The sequence below is a fragment of the Ranitomeya variabilis genome, chromosome 4, assembly GCF_051348905.1.
Source record: "Ranitomeya variabilis isolate aRanVar5 chromosome 4, aRanVar5.hap1, whole genome shotgun sequence".
NCBI classification, from domain to species: Eukaryota; Metazoa; Chordata; class Amphibia; order Anura; family Dendrobatidae; genus Ranitomeya; species Ranitomeya variabilis.
In genome coordinates this window covers 755283210-755301818 of record NC_135235.1, presented here as the reverse complement: position 1 = coordinate 755301818, position 18609 = coordinate 755283210, and the positions used below count along the sequence as shown (strand labels likewise).

Genomic DNA, 18609 nt, shown 5'->3' with positions numbered 1-18609 from the left:
TTATCTATGGGAATAACAGATGGACAGAACTGGAGAGGTGAGGACTCTGGAAATGTCTGTAGTGAGATTTATTAATGTGTCTCTCCATTACCAGGATTACATAGTGGTGAAGAAGACCTCTAGTGATCGCTGTCAGGACCCTGTGTCTGAGGGATGGGGAAGACCCCTGAGCCCAATCACGGGGCCTCCACCTCACCCCCTGATCCATGAGGACATCAATGACCAGAAGATCCTAGAACTCACCTACAAGATGATTGAGCTGCTGACTGGAGAGGTGACACTGCTGGGAATGCTGGGACATTATACAGTAGCACTATGAAGGGATCGGGGGATGACGGTATCATTGTATGTGTCAGGTTCCTATAAGGTGTCAGGATGTCGCTGTCTATTTCTCCATGGAGGAGTGGGAGTATTTAGAAGGACACAGAGATTTGTACAAGAACGTCATAATGGAGGTTCCCCAGCCCCTCACATCTCCAGGTAATAGACAGGACTAAATACACACGGCCTATAATTATCTGTATGTAAAGAATGAATTCACTCCCTGTATGTGTTTCCTCCAGATCTATCCAGTAAGAGGACAACACCAGAGAGATGTCCCCGTCCTCTTCTTCCACAGGACTGTAAACAAGAAGAACCCAATGCTCCTCAGGACCATCAGGTAGATGGAGAGAAGGTGTCAGGAGATCTCCCCTATGATGTGTAGACGCCGGTGAAGGTCTTGTGCTCAGTCTTGTTTTATCCACCAGTATTATATGTTTTATTCTTGTGTAATGAGAGCGGTGGAGATGGCAGGATTAGAGCTGATCATAGCTGTGACTTCTCCATCTGTCGGTGACTTTTATAATATTTGTTTCAGGGTGAAGATCTGACCCATATTAATACTACAGAGACATATGTGAGGGGTGATGAGCGGTGTAAAGAGGAGATTCCCACATATGGCTACCCAGGTGAGTAGTGACCACTAAATGCAGAGAGGTCACAGATTCTTCTCAGTCACCGCCTGTGGCTGCTTTATCGGTGGTGTAGTCCGGCCGTATTACCATGATCACCATTTTGCCTCTAGACCACAACCAAAACTGCCTCCAAAATTCGCCTCCGACCAAAACTGTTCAAGGAGGAGGTCTTGGGAGGACCGGAGATTGCATGAGGGAAGGTATTGAGAGATTACCGTATTTTCCGGCGTATAAGACGACTGGGCGTATAAGACGACCCCCCAACTTTTCCAGTTAAAATATAAAATTTTCTTAAAAGTCGGGGGTCTTCTTATACGCCGTATGTCGTCTTATAGGGCCGGTGACTAATGTGCCTTTTGGGGGGGGGAGTGGTCCTGATGAAGACGAGGGGGCGTCTCACAGGAAAGTGCGTGGAGTATCCCCCATTACCTCATCGTAGCCCTGCAGCGTGGGGTCTCTGTGCTGGGAGCGGCGGCGGCTGCTCCTCTTTGTGCCACGTGGGTGCTGTGCTGTGGGGCGGCGGCTCCTCTTCTGCAGTGTGGGGCCTCTGTGCTGTGGGGCAGCGGCGGCGAATCTTCATGCAGTCAGTCGGGGCTCCTCCAGCATCTCCTCCAGGCCCGGAGGCACCGGCATCTCCATTGCTGCGATGCGGTGGCCTCTGGGAAAATGGCCGCTGGGGGCGGCGCGTGCTCAGATTCAGATCTCGTCCCGAGATCTTGGGAGACGAGATCTGAATCTGAGCAGCGGCCATTTTCCCGGAGGCCACCGCATCGCACCAATGGAGCTGCCGGCGGGGCCTCCTGGCTTTAAGGAGATGCCGGAGGAGCCCCGACGGTGCAAGAAGATTCGCCGCCGCTGCCCCACAGCACAGAGGCCCCACACTGCAGAAGAGGAGCCGTCGCCCCACAGCACCCACGCGGCACAAAGAGGAGCAGCCGCCGCTCCCAGCACAGAGACCCCACGCTGCAGCGCTACGATGAGGTAATGGAGGATAGTCCACGCACTTTCCTGTGAGACGCCCCCTCGTCGTCGTCAGGACCACTCCCCCACCCACCATATACACCCGGCGTACAAGACGATACCTGGCGACTTTTAAGAAGATTTTCGGGGTTTAAAAAGTCGTCTTATACGCCGGAAAATTTGGTAGTTCAGAGGAGAAAGGTTATCGATGACTTTGTAGGTCGGTGTTAGTAGTTGAAACTGGATACACTGGGAATTTGGGAGCCAGTGAAGGGATTTGCAAAGAGGGGAAGCAGGGGAGTAGCGAGGAGAGAGATTAGTTAGTCGGGAAGCAGAGTTAAGGGTGGAGTGGAGGGGTGCGGGAGTGTTAATAAATAGGCCACAGAGGAGTATGTTGCAATAGTCGAGGCGGGAGATGACTAGGGCATGCACAAGCATTTTGGTAGAGTGTGGGTTGAGGAAAGGACGGAATCTGGAAATATTTTCGAGCTGGAGGCTACAGGAGGTGGCGAGAGCTTGGATGTGTGGATTGAACGACAGGGCAGAGTCAAGGGTTACTCTGAGGCAGCGGATGTCCGGGACAGAGGAAAGTGTGATTTCATTTATTTTGATAGATCAGGCAGGGAAGATGTGCGAGATGGAGGAAACCTAATTAGCTCAGATTTAGTTTAGCCAAATGACAGCGTACGTAGAATGTGCTGACAAGATAGAAAATCACTTGAAGAAAAATATTATGATGGGCCTGTAAGAGAAAGCGGAGGGTAATGATGCTGTTGGCTTCCTAGAACCCTGAGATCTTATCGGATGAATCTCCCTTCTCTCCCTTCTGTGCTGCTGAATGTGATCATATGGTCCCTACAAGACCAGGTCCAGTCTTTCTGGCCAAACTTCACTTTTATGATCGACAACATTAAATGTGCAGTGAGGCCAAGTGTGAATTTCTGGACAATAACAGAGTTTCCCTTTATCCTGACTTTCCAATTTGTATTAAAACCGACTAACTTCAAGGAGGATTGTGATAATCTACATAAACCCATCACACCGGTGCCATGATATATCTCTGAGCTGTGCGTGGCTGATGGCTGTAATATACATTTATTCCCGCCTGCAGGAGATGTGTTGGCTCCAGCCCTGGTTTCATGGATTCACTCCACCTCATAAATTACATTGTTTTTGATCCTAAGAAATTCAGATTACTGCACAATCTCTCCTGAAATGGGGAGCAATATTATTTTCTCTAATCTTCTGGTCAGGATTCATAGTAGCTCCAATGGTCCAACATAAATGAGTGCAACTCTGGTTTACTGTTGTGTAATCTGTATTTGTAGTTTTCAGTTAACGAGATTCTCCTGCTCTGGGGCGGGGCTTTGTGGTGCTCTGGGGCAGGGCTGTGCATGTTATGTGGGTGGGGCTACATGTGCTCTGGGGTGGGACTGTGGGCGGGGCGGGGCGTGGGATGGGCTTTATGTGGTGGTCTGGGGCGGGGCTTTATGTGGAGCTCCGATTACATATTCATCTGTATTGGCTTATGACAGGTCGCTGATCCCTCACTGACCTGCCCCCATTTTTACATAATGCATATTATAGTGTTGATATTATTGTTGATAAAACCTATAATATTGTGGCTATTGTGAGGCTTATGAACAATTTTACATCCTGTAAAATGACACCAGCGGCTCCTGTCCAATAGCATCTCTTACTTATAGATTCTACTGTGCAGGCGCAGCCATAAACCGTATGACCTGTCATAAGTCAATAAAGATGCATATGTAATCAGAGCACCACATGAAGCCCCGCCCACAGCCCCGTCCCAGAGCACCACAAAGCCCTGCCCACAGCCCCGCCCCAGAGCACGAGAATCTCATTAATTGAAAACTACAAATACAGATAAAGCAACCACAAGACGGATTTCATCACCAGGTATCGGTGTAATCAGTATAACTGCACCGACCTGACAGTGTCTGTAGTCACTGAGCACAATCCTGCTGACAGGTTCCCTTTAAGACATCTCCGCTCTGCACTATTATACACAGTTCTCTTTAAATGTGTAAAATTTCTTCTTGAAACTCATCTGACAGAAAATATTGGAGCTTCCGATAGTTTAGATTGTGAAGTCACCGAGCCCCGTGCTCTAATTACCCCAGAGAGGTTTCACCACTAGCTCCTCATTTATTACTGATGGAGACTGTTCAGTTTGAGCATTTCAGTAGATGTTATTGTCTATAGTCAGTTTTTGATTACAGTAGTGTCCAGAATCCTCTGATTTATCCTCTTCCTGCAGCCAGTTTTGTGTTCTTAATCAGGCCCCATTTTTAACCCGTGGAGCTTTTTTTGTTTTTTCCCTCTCCTCTTCCCAGAGCCATAACTTTATTTTTCTGTCAATTTGGCCATGTGAGGGCTTATCTTTTGCAGAACAAGTTGTACTTTTGAACGACATCATTGGTTTTACCATGTCTTGTACCCGAAAACAAGAAAACTATTCCAAGTGCGGTGAAATTGTCAAAAAGTGCAATCCCACACTTGTTTTTTGTTTGGCTTTTGTGCTAGGTTCACTAAATGCTAAAACTGACCTGCCATTCTCCAGGTCATTACGAGGTCATAGACACCAAACATGTCTAAGTTACTTTTAATGTAATTGGTAAAAAAAAAATTCCATGTCCATGATGATGCAGGACAAGAGCGCGTCAGGTCTATACCCTCCAGATAGAGTGTCCTGTATCATCATGGACAGCCAACATAAAAAGATAAGTAGCAGTCTGTGATAATATATGAATACACTCCTGATGAATCTCTTGTGGGAGGAGAAACGCGTCGAGTTCATGAGACTGATTGATACCTGCCTGTCTAGAGGCTCATGAGGCTTACAGTCTGAGTCTGTGAGACTAATGTACATATACCGTATATACTCGAGTATAAGCCGACCCTCCTAATTTTGCCACAAAAAACTGGGAAAACTTATTGACTCGAGTATAAGCCTAGGGTGGAAAATGCAGCAGGTACCGGTGAATTTCAAAATTAAAAATAGATGCTCCATACCGTTCATTATGGCCCCATAGATGCTCCACATAAAGCTGTGCCATATATACAATGCTCTGCACCGTTGCCCCATAGCTGTGCCATATATATAATGCTCTGCACCATTGCCCCATAGCTGTGCCATATAGTGCTCTGCACCGTTGCCCCATAGCTGTGCCATATAGTGCTCTGCACCGTTGCCCCATAGCTGTGCCATATATATAATGCTCTGCACCATTGCCCCATAGCTGTGCCATATATATAGTGCTCTGCACCGTTGCCCCATAGCTGTGCCATATAGTGCTCTGCACCGTTGCCCCATAGCTGTGCCATATATATAATGCTCTGCACCGTTGCCCCATAGCTGTGCCATATAGTGCTCTGCACCGTTGCCCCATAGCTGTGCCATATAGTGCTCTGCACCGTTGCCCCATAGCTGTGCCATATAGTGCTTTGCACCGTTGCCCCATAGCTGTGCCATATAGTGCTCTGCACCGTTGCCCCATAGCTGTGCCATATATATAATGCTCTGCACCGTTGCCCCATAGCTGTGCCATATATAGTGCTCTGCACCGTTGCCCCATAGCTGTGCCATATATAGTGCTCTGCACCGTTGCCCCATAGCTGTGCCATATATATAGTGCTCTGCACCGTTGCCCCATAGCTGTGCCATATATATATAATGCTCTGCACCATTGCCCCATAGCTGTGCCATATAGTGCTCTGCACCGTTGCCCCATAGCTGTGCCATATATATAGTGCTCTGCACCGTTGCCCCATAGCTGTGCCATATGTATAGTGCTCTGCACCGTTGCCCCATAGCTGTGCCATATAGTGCTCTGCACCGTTGCCCCATAGCTGTGCCATATAGTGCTCTGCACCGTTGCCCCATAGCTGTGCCATATGTATAGTGCTCTGCACCGTTGCCCCATAGCTGTGCCATGTAGTGCTCTGCACCGTTGCCCCATAGATACTCCACATAAATCTGTGCCATTGCTGCTGCTGCAATAAAAAAAAAAAAACACATACTCACCTCTCTTGCTTGCAGCTCCTCGGCGTCCCGTCCCGGCGTCTCTCCGCACTGACTGATCAGGCAGAGGGCGGCGCGCACCCTATATGCGTCATCGCGCCCTCTGACCTGCACAGTCAGTGCGGAGAGACCCCGGGAAGATGGCGCGACGCCCGGCGTGTGGAACGAGGGAAGGTAAATATGACATACTTACCTGCTCCCGGCGTCCCGCTCCTTCCCCCGGACAGCTGGTCTTCGGTGCCGCAGTCTCTTCCTCTATCAGCGCTCACCGTTACCGCTTCATTAGAGAAATGAATAGGCGGCTCCGCCCCTATGGGAGTGGAGTCCATATTCATTTCTCTAATGAGCGGTCCCACGTGACCGCTCAGGGGAAGAGCTGCGGCACCTGGAGACCGTGGGACGGGCTGGGGGAGCGACAGGAACGCCGGAACTAGGTGAGTATATGACAGTCCTCACCCGCCGACCCCACCACCGATCATGACTTGAGTATAAGCCGAGAGGGGCACTTTCAGCCCAAAAATTTGGGCTGAAAATCTCGGCTTATACTCGAGTGTATACGGTACCTATCTATGGATTAAAAATTAAAGTTTGAATCTGAAAGACTGATGTTTGTAGGCCTCTTCATGGGTCTATGAAAGTATGTGAACCTGGGTTTTTACGGCATGCAGGTTTTTTCCATATGGAATATTAACTCTTATATGTAACTGATGTTATGTTTGATCTATTGAGACAATTATCGTAGGGTATTGTGCAATATATGAGTATATTTTTTTATACCTAGGACATTTGTTTGTGCACAATCCTTGTCCTGGGTTTCTTTTCTATTGAGATCTACGGTTACTATTACCCATATGAATATTGTATAACACCGATACCTAGGGCATTTCCTGCAAGACTCTATTTTTCATCTTCTCTGTCTCCATGGTTCATCATTGCTTGTCGGTACATGGTCTTATACTTCAGCACTTTACATTATAGCTAGATATTGCCCCTATACTAATCTAGTTAGGGCATTCTCTTTGGGACAGCCGTCGAGGAGCGGTGGCGCCGTATATCGTAAAATTTCGGGTGCCAACCTCCGCTGTGAGACAGGGTTAGATTAACGGACAGTTTTCATCATTTATTGGTCTCTATCTACCAACAGTACATCTATACACCTTTCCATCCCTTCCCGTATAGGGAGTTTTAGGATAGAAGGGACAGTCGACGGTGAGCGGGGGCACCATTGCGCAGGTTTAGGGTGCCAACCTCCACTGTCAGGTAGGGTGCTGACGAGCGATAGGCAACTAGGGATAGGCACCTCCCTAGGCCTTTTCTATAGAAGTACATTTCTTGGGTGACGGTTTTGTGTGCACTAATTTTTAATTAATTAAGTTAATAAAGGTATTTTTTAATCTTGGGGTTATTCTGTGAACTGTTTTCTCTGGTTGTTATGCCAACGCACCGATGACCTCCGATCACGTGACGAGGGTCACCTGTGCGCGCATTTATGGCTGTATGGCCAGAAGCGCTTGTTAAATGCCGCTGTCAGCATTTGACATCGGCATTTAACTAGTTAATAGTGGCGGGTGGATCGCAATTCCACCCGCCGTTATAGCAGGCTTATGTCAGCTGTACAAAACAGCTGACATGTCCCGGCTTTGATACGGGCTCACCGCAGGAGCCCGCATCAAAGCAGGGGATCTGCCATCAGACGTGCTATCCCGTCCGATGGCAGAAAGGGGTTAAAATCTGACGTGTGTCACTTTATGTGGTGATAACTTTGGAATTATTCACAATAGATGATAGAAATAAATGGATCTTACAAATTATTTTCCACCTTCTCACAATACCCTACATATGATTGTACACTACTCTCTGGGCACATGGCAGTGTTCAGAAGGGAAGGAGCGCCATTTAGCTGTTTGAATGCAGATCTAGCTGGAATAATTTGCAGACACAATGTATTGGGATCACTGTTCGTGGTCAACTGGCAGCTCAAAAGATCTCCACCATGAACATGCTTGGCACTATCTTCTCTGCTTTCCATATCCCAAGGATTGCCTTGCTCATTGCCCTTTAACACCATTACATGGATCTAGACTTACACTGGGACCCCTAGGCTTGGACCATGGTGATACCTGCTATTCTGTGGTATGAGATGGCAAGAAGAATAGTCAGGTAGCTGGGTCAGAACTAGAATACAGAATACAGAATCAGAAGACACAAGAGTAGTCAGTAAACGGGCCACGGTCACAACAGGAAACAAATACACAAGCCACAAGCTGAGCACAGAGGACTGAACCAGAGGAGAACAACGCTGTTTCTGGCAGATTCCTGCCATGTGCTTTGAGCTTAGTAGGGTGTGGTACTTTCCAATTGGCTGAAGTAGGCAGCAGATTAAGGCCCCGTCTCACTTAGCGACGCTAAAGCGATCCCGACAACGATACGACCTGTCAGGGATCGTTGCGTCGCTATGTGGTCGCTGGTGAGATGTCAAACAGTGAGATCTTCTAACGATCGCAGCTGCGATCTCACTGTTTGACATCTCACCAGCGACCTGTAGCGACCTGTACAACGATCTCACATGGGAGCTTTTATGACGATTCAGTGTCTGAGTCGTCAACGAGGTCGTTGGTAAGGTGTCAAACACAGCGATGTGTGCTACCCAGCGGGACCTCAACGATCAAAAAAAGGTCCAGGCCATTCCGACACGACCAGCGATCTCACAGCAGGGGCCTGGTCGCTGCTACGTGTCACACAAAGCGAGATCGCTACTGAGGTCGCTGTTGCGTCACGAAACTTGTGACTCAGCAGCGATCTCGCTAGCGATCTCGCTTAGTGAGACGGGGGCTTTACTCCAGCTGGACAGCAGGAACAGATCCCAGATGAGATTGGACACACCATATGCAGAAGCCATAATATGACTAAATGACAGAAAACCAGAATAGTTGAAATCCCCATAAAGTGATTGCATTTTATAAATTAATACACTGAGGGTTATAAACTGTACATATGTGGTCAAAATTGTTGGTACTTCTCGTTTAATGACAGAAGAAAACAGAATGGTCACAAAAATAACTTGAATCTGACAAAAATAATAAGAAATATAAGATCTCTGAAAATGAACAAGTGAAAGTCAGACATTGCTTTTCATCCATGCTTCCACAGAATGTAAAAAAAATAAAACTCATGAAATAGGCCTGGACAGAAATGATCCCCTGAAAATAATGTGACAAAAGGGACATGTTAAATCGCGGTGTGTTCACAAACTAGCATCACAGGTGTCTACAATATTGGAATCAGTGAGTGGCCTGTATATAGGGCTACAGATACTCACTGTGCTGTTTGGTGACATGGTGTGTATCACACTCAACATGGACCAGAGGAAGCGAAGGAAAGAGTTGTCTCAGGAGATTAGAAAGAAAATTATAGACAAACATATTAAAGGTAATAGTTATAAGACCATCTCCAAGCAGCTTCATGTTCCTGTGACTACAGTTGCACATATTATTCTGAAATGTAAGATCTATGAGACTGTAGCCAACCTCCCTGGACACAGGAGGAAAATTGATGACAAATCAAAGAGACGGATAATAAGAATGGTAACAAAAGAGCCCAGAAAAACTTCTAAACAGATTAAATGTCAACTTCAAGCTCAAGGAACAGATCGCACCATCCTTCGTTGTATGAGCCAAAGTGGTCTTCATGGGAGACGACTAAGGAGGACAGCATTGTTGAAAAAAAAATCATAAAAAAAGCCAGACCAGAATTTGCCAAATTACATGTTGACAAGCCACAAAGTTTCTGGGAGAATGTCCAATGGACAAATGAGACAAAAATTGAACTTTTTGTTAAGGTAGATCAGCTCTATGTTCAGACGGAAAAATGAAGCTTATCAAGAAAATAACACTGTCCCTACTGTGAAACATGGAGGAGGCTCTGTTATGTTTTGGGGCTGCTTTGCTGCATCTGGCACAAGGTGTCTAGAATCTGCAGCGTTCAATTAAATCTCAAGACGATCAAGGGATTCTAGAGAGAAATGTGCTGCCCAGTGTCAGAAAGCTTGGTCTCAGTCGCAGGTCATGGGTCTTGCAACAGGATAATGACCCAAAACACACAGCTAAAAACACCCAAGAATGGCTAAGAGAGAAACAATGGACTATTCTGAAATGGCCTTCTGTGAGCCCTGACCTAAATCCTATTGAGCATCTTTGGAAAGAGCTGAAACATGCAGTCTGAAAAAGGCAACCTTCAAACACGAGACAACTGGAGCAGTTTGCTCTTGAGGAGCGGCCAAAATACCTGTCGAGAGGTGCAGAAGTCTCATTGACAGTTACAGGAATCCTTTGATTGCAGTGATTGCCTCAAAAGGTTGTGCAGCAAAATATCAACCCTTTCACACCAGAGCCTGTTTTTGCCAATTTTTTTTCAATTCTGACCAGTGTCACTTTATGAGGTCATAACTCTAAAACGCTTCAATGAATCCTGGTGATTCTGAGACTGTTTTTTTTACATATTGTACTTGTTGGTAGTGGTAATATTTCTTCGATATTACTTGAGTTTATTTGTTTAAAAAAATGGAAATTTGGAGAATTTTGCAATTTTCCAAATTTTTGTTTTTATGCTCTTAAATCAGAGAGAGATGTCACACAAAATAGTTAATAAATAACATTTCCCACATGTCTACTTTACATCACCACAATTTTGGAAAACAATTTTTTTTTAGTTAGGAAGTTGTAAGGGTTAAAAGTTGACAAGCGATTTCTCATTTTTACAACAAAATTTACAAAACCATTTTTTTAGGGACCATCTCACATTTGAGGTGAGTTTGGGGGGGTCAATATGACAAAAAATACCCAAAAGTGACACCATTCTAAAAACTGCACCCCTCAAGGTGCTCAAAACCACATTCAAGAAGTTTATTAATAGTGATGAGCGAGTATACTTGTTGCTCGGGTTTTTCCGAGCACGCTGGGGTGACCTCCGAGTATTTGTTATTGCTCGGAGATATAGTTTTCATCGCCTCAGTTGCATGATTTACGGCTTCCAGATACACTGAATACATGTGGGGAATGCCTGTTTGCTAGGGAATTCACACATGTATTCAGCTTATCTGGAAGCCGTAAATCATGCAACTGAGGCGATGAAAACTATATCTCCGAGCAATAACAAATACTCGGAGGTCACCCCAGCGTGCTCGGAAAAACCCGAGCAACAAGTACACTCGCTCATCACTATTAACCCTTCAGGTGCTTCACAGAAATGAATGGAATGTGGAAGGAAAAATAAACATTTACTTTTCTTTCACAAAAATTTTCATTTAGACCTTATTTTTTTTTACTTTCACAAGGAGAAAATGGACTATATATATTCTGCAATTTCTCCTGAGCATGCCGATACCCCGTATGTGGGGGAATACTACTGTTTGCGTGCATGGCAGAGCTCGGAAGGGAAGGAGCACCATATTGGAAAGCAGATTTTTCTGGAATTGTTTGTGGGTGACATGTCACATTGTCAGAGCCCCTGAGGTGCCAGAACAGCATAAGCCCCCAAAAGTGACTGCATTTTCCACAATACTTCCCTGAATGAAATCTTCTAGTGGTGCAGTGAGCATACTGACACCAAAGCTGCTCCATAGAAAATTACACCATTGGGCAGTGAAGAAAAATAATTACATTTTTACCACTAAAATGTTGTTTTAACCCCAGAATTTACATTGGAAAATAGTAACAATTAGCACGAATCAGGGACACTACCCAAAGAATACTATAAAAAATATATCTAACACAAGTCAGACACACATTGTGTCAACTATTGTGAACCATATGTATTCCTGGGAAGTGGATCTAGCAAAATGGAAGGACAGTCGGAAATACCATATTAATACCACTAAGAAGAAGAAAAAAGACCGACCGGAAAGTCCAAAGAATATATTTCAATAATGTTATCATATGATTTTATTGTTAAATAACCGGTTTAAACCCAATGAGATCAAACAAAAATATACCCAGAATAAAGAATGATGGTACTTAAAAACAACTTTCTGTATGTTATTGCAGGAACGCCAAAATCCAGTTCGTATATACTGTATATATATATATATGTGGAATACCCTCAGTGTGACTAGAGACTCCTAAACACACGGTAATACCTGTGGAGCACAAACTAAATACATGTCAGGGGACCCCTGACTAAGGCAGCGTGCCGAAACGCATCGGGTGTGGGTGCCAGTCTAGGAGACCGGGCATTTATTACAACACTCTGTAAGTTTTATGTTATGTAGCTTGTTCTGATGATAAATACTGAGTTCTTTATCTTACAGCTACTTTGTCGATATAGTATGTGGGGACACTCACCCCTGGTGGGTTTTTTCTTGCACTATTTTAGCAATTTATTGTTGCTCATTTGGTATTCTTTTTCAGCAATGCAATGTTTGCACATGATAGATAGATATAGATATATATATATATATATATATATATATATATATATATATATATATATATATATATATATATATATATATATATATATATACATACACACACAGTGGGGCAAAAAAGTATTTAGTCAGTCAGCAATAGTGCAAGTTCCATCACTTAAAAAGATGAGAGGTGTTGTGAAATTGGATTCTGGGCTCCCCCGGTGGCCACTGGTGGAATTGAACTTGTGTGCATCATCCTCTCTGTTCACCTGTTCCCATCAGGATGTGGGAGTCTCTATATAACCTTGCTCCTCTGTCAGTTTCATGCCGGTCAACAATGTAATCAGAAGCCTTTCTTTGCATGTTCCTGCTACTAGACAACTCCCAGCTAAGTTGGACTTTCGTCCTTGTTTGTTTAGGACTGTATTTTCCTCTGCTAGGATTAGTTAGTCCTCCGGCTGACGCTGGGCGTCTAGGGATAAAACGTAGGCACGCTACCCGGCCACTGTTAATTGTGCGGCAGGTTTAGTTCATGGTCAGTTTAGATTCCATCTTCCAAGAGCTAGTTCTTATATATGCTGGGCTATGTTCTCTCGCCATTGAGAATCATGACAGAGAGGCGTCTGTAATTTACATCATAGGTAGACCTCAACTATGGGAGACAAACTGAGAAAAAAAAATCCAGAAAATCACATTGTCTGTTTTTTTATCATTTTATTTGCATTTTATGGTGGAAAATAAGTATTTGGTCAGAAACAAAATTTCATCTCAATACTTTGTAATATATCCTTTGTTGGCAATGACAGAGGTCAAACGTTTTCTGTAAGTCTTCACAAGGTTGCCACACACTGTTGTTGGTATGTTGGCTCATTCCTCCATGCAGATTTCCTCTAGAGCAGTGATGTTTTTGGCTTTTCACTTGGCAACACGGACTTTCAACTCCCTCCAAAGGTTTTCTATAGGGTTGAGATCCGGAGACTGGCTAGGCCACTCCAGGACGTTGAAATGCTTCTTACGAAGCCACTCCTTCATTGCCCTGGCGGTGTGCTTTGGATCATTGTCATGTTGAAAGACCCAGCCACGTTTCAACTTCAATGCCCTTGCTGATGGAAGGAGGTTTGCACTCAAAATCTCACGATACATGGCCCCATTCATTCTTTCATGTAACCAGATCAGTCGTCCTGGCCCCTTTGCAGAGAAACAGCCCCAAAGCATGATGATTCCACCACCATGCTTTACAGTAGGTATGGTGTTTGATGGATGCAACTCGGTATTCTTTTTCCTCCAAACACGACAAGTTGTGTTTCTACCAAACAGTTCCAGTTTGGTTTCATCAGACCATAGGACATTCTCCCAAAACTCTTCTGGATCATCCAAATGCTCTCTAGCAAACTTCAGATGGTCCCGGACATGTACTGGCTTAAGCAGTGGGACACGTCTGGCACTGCAGGATCTGAGTCCATGGTGGCGTAGTGTGTTACTTATGGTAGGCCTTGTTACATTGGTCCCAGCTCTCTGCAGTTCATTCACTAGGTTCCCCCGCGTGGTTCTGGGATTTTTGCTCACCGTTCTTGTGATCATTCTGACCCCACGGGGTGGGATTTTGCGTGGAGCCCCAGATCGAGGGAGATTATCAGTGGTCTTGAATGTCTTCCATTTTCTAATTATTGCTCCCACTGTTGATTTCTTCACTCCAAGCTGGTTGGCTATTGCAGATTCAGTCTTCCCAGCCTGGTGCAGGGCTACAATTTTGTTTCTGGTGTCCTTTGACAGCTCTTTGGTCTTCACCATAGTGGAGTTTGGAGTCAGACTCTTTGAGGGTGTGCACAGGTGTCTTTTTATAATGATAACAAGTTTAAACAGGTGCCATTACTACAGGTAATGAGTGGAGGAAAGAGGAGACTCTTAAAGAAGAAGTTACAGGTCTGTGAGAGCCAGAAATCTTGATTGTTTGTTTCTGACCAAATACTTATTTTCCACCATAAAATGCAAATAAAATGATAAAAAAACAGACAATGTGATTTTCTGGATTTTTTTTTCTCAGTTTGTCTCCCATAGTTGAGGTCTACCTATGATGTAAATTACAGACGCCTCTCATCTTTTTAAGTGGTGGAACTTGCACTATTGCTGACTGACTAAATACTTTTTTGCCCCACTGTATGTATGTATGTGTGTGTATATATATATATATATATATATATATATATATATATATATATATATATATATATATATATATATATATATATATATATATATAGTCATGGCCAAAAGTATTGACACCCCTGCAATTCTGTCAGATAATACTCAGTTTCTTCCTGAAAATGATTGCAAACACAAATTTGTTATTATTATCTTCGTTTAATTTGTCTTAAATTAAAAAACACAAAAAGAATGGTCCTTAAGCCAAATTGAATATAATTCCACACCAAACACAAAAAGGGGTGGACAAAAGAATTCGCACCCTAACCATAATTTGTGTAAATAACAGCACCTGTAACTTACCTGTGGCACCTAACAGGTGTTGTCAATAACTAAATCACACTTGCAGCCAGCTGACATGAATTAAAGTTGACTCAACCTCTGTCCTGTGTCCTTGTGTGTACCACACTGAGCATGGAGAAAAGAAAGAAGACCAAAGGACTTGAGAAACAAAATTGTGAGGAAGCATGAGCAATCTCAAGACTACAAGTCCATCTCCAAAGACCTGAATGTTCCTGTGTCTACCGTGCGCAGTGTCATCAAGAAGTGTAAAGCCCATGGCACTGTGGCTAACCTCCTTAGATGTGGACCGAAAAGAAAAATTGACAAGAGATTTCAACGCAAGATTGTGCGGATGTTGGATAAAGAACCTCGACTAACATCCAAACAAGTTCAAGCTGCCCTGCAGTCCGAAGGTACAACAGTGTCAACCCGTACTATCCGTCGGCGTCTGAATGAAAAGGGACTCTATGGTAGGAGACCCAGGAAGACCCCACTTCTTACTCCGAGACATAAAAAAGCCAGGCTGGAGTTTGCCAAAACTTACCTGAAAAAGCCTAAAACGTTTTGGAAGAATGTTCTCTGGTCAGATGAGACAAAAGTAGAGCTTTTTGGGCAAAGGCACCAACATAGAGTTTACAGGAGAAAAAAAAGAGGCATTAAAAGAAAAGAACACGGTCCCTGCAGTCAAACATGGCGGAGGTTCCCTGATGTTTTGGGGTTGCTTTGCTGCCTCTGGCACTGGACTGCTTGACCGTGTGCATGGCATTATGAAGTCTGAAGATTACCTACAAATTTTGCAGCATAATGTAGGGCCCAGTGTAAGAAAGCTGGGTCTCCCTCAGAGGTCATGGGTCTTCCAGCAGGACAATGACCCAAAACACACTTCAAAAAACACTAGAAAATGGTTTGAGAGAAAGCACTGGAGACTTCTAAGGTGGCCAGCAATGAGTCCAGACCTGAATCCCATAGAACACCTGTGGAGAGATCTAAAAATGGCAGTTTGCAGAAGGCACCCTTCAACTATCAGGGACCTGGAGCAGTTTGCCAAAGAAGAATGGTCTAAAATTCCAGCAGAGCATTGTAAGAAACTCATTGATGGTTACCGGAAGCGGTTGGTCACAGTTATTTTGGCTAAAGGTTGTGCAACCAAGTATTAGGCTGAGGGTACCAATACTTTTGTCTGGCCCATTTTTGGAGTTTTGTGTGAAATGATCAATGTTTTGCTTTTTTCTTCATTCTCTTTTGTGTTTATTCATTTAAGACAAATTAAATGAAGATAATAATTACAAAGAATTTGTGATTGCAATCATTTTCAGGAAGAAACTGAGTATTATCTGACAGAATTGCAGGGGTGTGAATACTTTTGGCCATGACTGTGTGTATATGTGTGTATATATATATATATATATATATATATATATATATATATATATATATATATATATATATATATATATATATATATATATATATATATATATATATATATACATACACACACAGTGGGGCAAAAAAGTATTTAGTCAGTCAGCAATAGTGCAAGTTCCATCACTTAAAAAGATGAGAGGTGTTGTGAAATTGGATTCTGGGCTCCCCCGGTGGCCACTGGTGGAATTGAACTTGTGTGCATCATCCTCTCTGTTCACCTGTTCCCATCAGGATGTGGGAGTCTCTATATAACCTTGCTCCTCTGTCAGTTTCATGCCGGTCAACAATGTAATCAGAAGCCTTTCTTTGCATGTTCCTGCTACTAGACAACTCCCAGCTAAGTTGGACTCAGGATGTGGGAGTCTCTATATAACCTTGCTCCTCTGTCAGTTTCATGCCGGTCAACAATGTAATCAGAAGCCTTTCTTTGCATGTTCCTGCTACTAGACAACTCCCAGCTAAGTTGGACTTTCGTCCTTGTTTGTTTAGGATTGTATTTTCCTCTGCTAGGATTAGTTAGTCCTCCGGCTGGCGCTGGGCGTCTAGGGATAAAACGTAGGCACGCTACCCGGCCACTGTTAATTGTGCGGCAGGTTTAGTTCATGGTCAGTTTAGATTCCATCTTCCAAGAGCTAGTTCTTATATATGCTGGGCTATGTTCTCTCGCCATTGAGAATCATGACAGTTTGACCGGCCAAAAAGGGTTAAATTATTGGCTGAGAAAGGAGAGAAAAAAGAAGTCTGCTGAAATTTTTTTTTTTTTTTCTCTTGTTCTGAGTGTGCTCATAATTGAATCACTTGCTAGTCTGCCTATACTGCAGCCTTCCTCTCTTTCTCTCCTTCTAATCCTTGAATGGCTCTGTGTTCACCTGTTTGAAATGGATCTTCAGAGTGTAGCTACAGGTTTGAATAATCTCGCCACGAAGGTACAAAATTTGCAAGATTTTGTTGTTCATGCACCTATGTCTGAACCTAGAATTCCTTTGCCTGAATTTTTTTCAGGGAATAGATCTTGCTTTCAAAATTTTAAAAATAATTGCAAATTGTTTTTGTCCCTGAAGTCTCGCTCTGCCGGAGATCCTGCACAACAGGTCAGGATTGTAATTTCCTTGCTCCGGGGCGACCCTCAAGATTGGGCTTTTGCATTGACACCAGGGGATCCTGCGTTGCTCAATGTGGATGCGTTTTTTCTGGCCTTGGGGTTGCTTTATGAGGAACCTCATTTAGAGCTTCAGGCGGAAAAAGCTTTGATGTCCCTATCTCAGGGGCAAGATGAAGCTGAAATATACTGCCAAAAATTCCGTAAATGGTCTGTGCTTACTCAGTGGAATGAGTGCGCCCTGGCGGCGATTTTCAGAGAAGGTCTCTCTGATGCCATTAAGGATGTTATGGTGGGGTTCCCTGTGCCTGCGGGTCTGAATGAGTCCATGACAATGGCTATTCAGATCGATAGGCGTCTGCGGGAGCGCAAACCTGTGCACCATTTGGCGGTGTCTACTGAGAAGACGCCAGAAAATATGCAATGTGATAGAATTCTGTCCAGAAGCGAGCGGCAGAATTTTAGACGAAAAAATGGGTTGTGCTTCTATTGTGGTGATTCAACTCATGTTATATCAGCATGCTCTAAGCGTACTAAGAAGCTTGACAAGTCTGTTTCAATTAGCACTTTACAGTCTAAGTTTATTCTATCTGTGACCCTGATTTGTTCTTTATCATCTATTACCGCGGACGCCTATGTCGACTCTGGCGCCGCTTTGAGTCTTATGGATTGGTCCTTTGCCAAACGCTGTGGGTATGATTTGGAGCCTTTGGAAGCTCCTATACCTCTGAAGGGGATTGACTCCACCCCATTGGCTAGTAATAAACCACAATACTGGACACAAGTAACTATGCGTATTAATCCGGATCACCAGGAGATTATTCGCTTTCTGGTGCTGTATAATCTACATGATGTTTTGGTGCTAGGATTGCCATGGCTGCAATCTCATAACCCAGTCCTCGACTGGAAAGCTATGTCTGTGTTAAGCTGGGGATGTAAAGGGACTCATGGGGACGTACCTTTGGTTTCCATTTCATCATCTATTCCCTCTGAGATTCCTGAATTCTTGTCTGACTATCGTGACGTTTTTGAAGAACCCAAGCTTGGTTCACTACCTCCGCACCGGGAGTGCGATTGTGCCATAGATTTGATCCCGGGTAGTAAATACCCTAAGGGTCGTTTATTTAATCTGTCTGTGCCTGAACACGCTGCTATGCGAGAATATATAAAGGAGTCCTTGGAAAAGGGACATATTCGTCCTTCGTCATCTCCCTTAGGAGCCGGTTTTTTC

General features: G+C 44.1%; 1 protein-coding gene across 3 annotated transcripts in view; it reads left to right on the top strand.

The window, feature by feature from the left end:
* LOC143766823 (uncharacterized) overlaps positions 1 to 18609 on the top strand; it is a 44922-nt gene that overhangs the window by 8985 nt on the left and 17328 nt on the right. For 2 of the 3 annotated variants that reach the window (XM_077254796.1, XM_077254795.1), the window contains exons 3-6: positions 95 to 274; positions 357 to 480; positions 564 to 661; positions 860 to 950. In XM_077254796.1, the coding sequence (XP_077110911.1) occupies positions 95 to 274; positions 357 to 480; positions 564 to 661; positions 860 to 950 (493 nt within the window). Of the gene's footprint in view, positions 1 to 94; positions 275 to 356; positions 481 to 563; positions 662 to 859; positions 951 to 12129; positions 12207 to 18609 lie in introns of those variants that run through there. The other variant, XM_077254797.1, reaches the window with a different exon arrangement.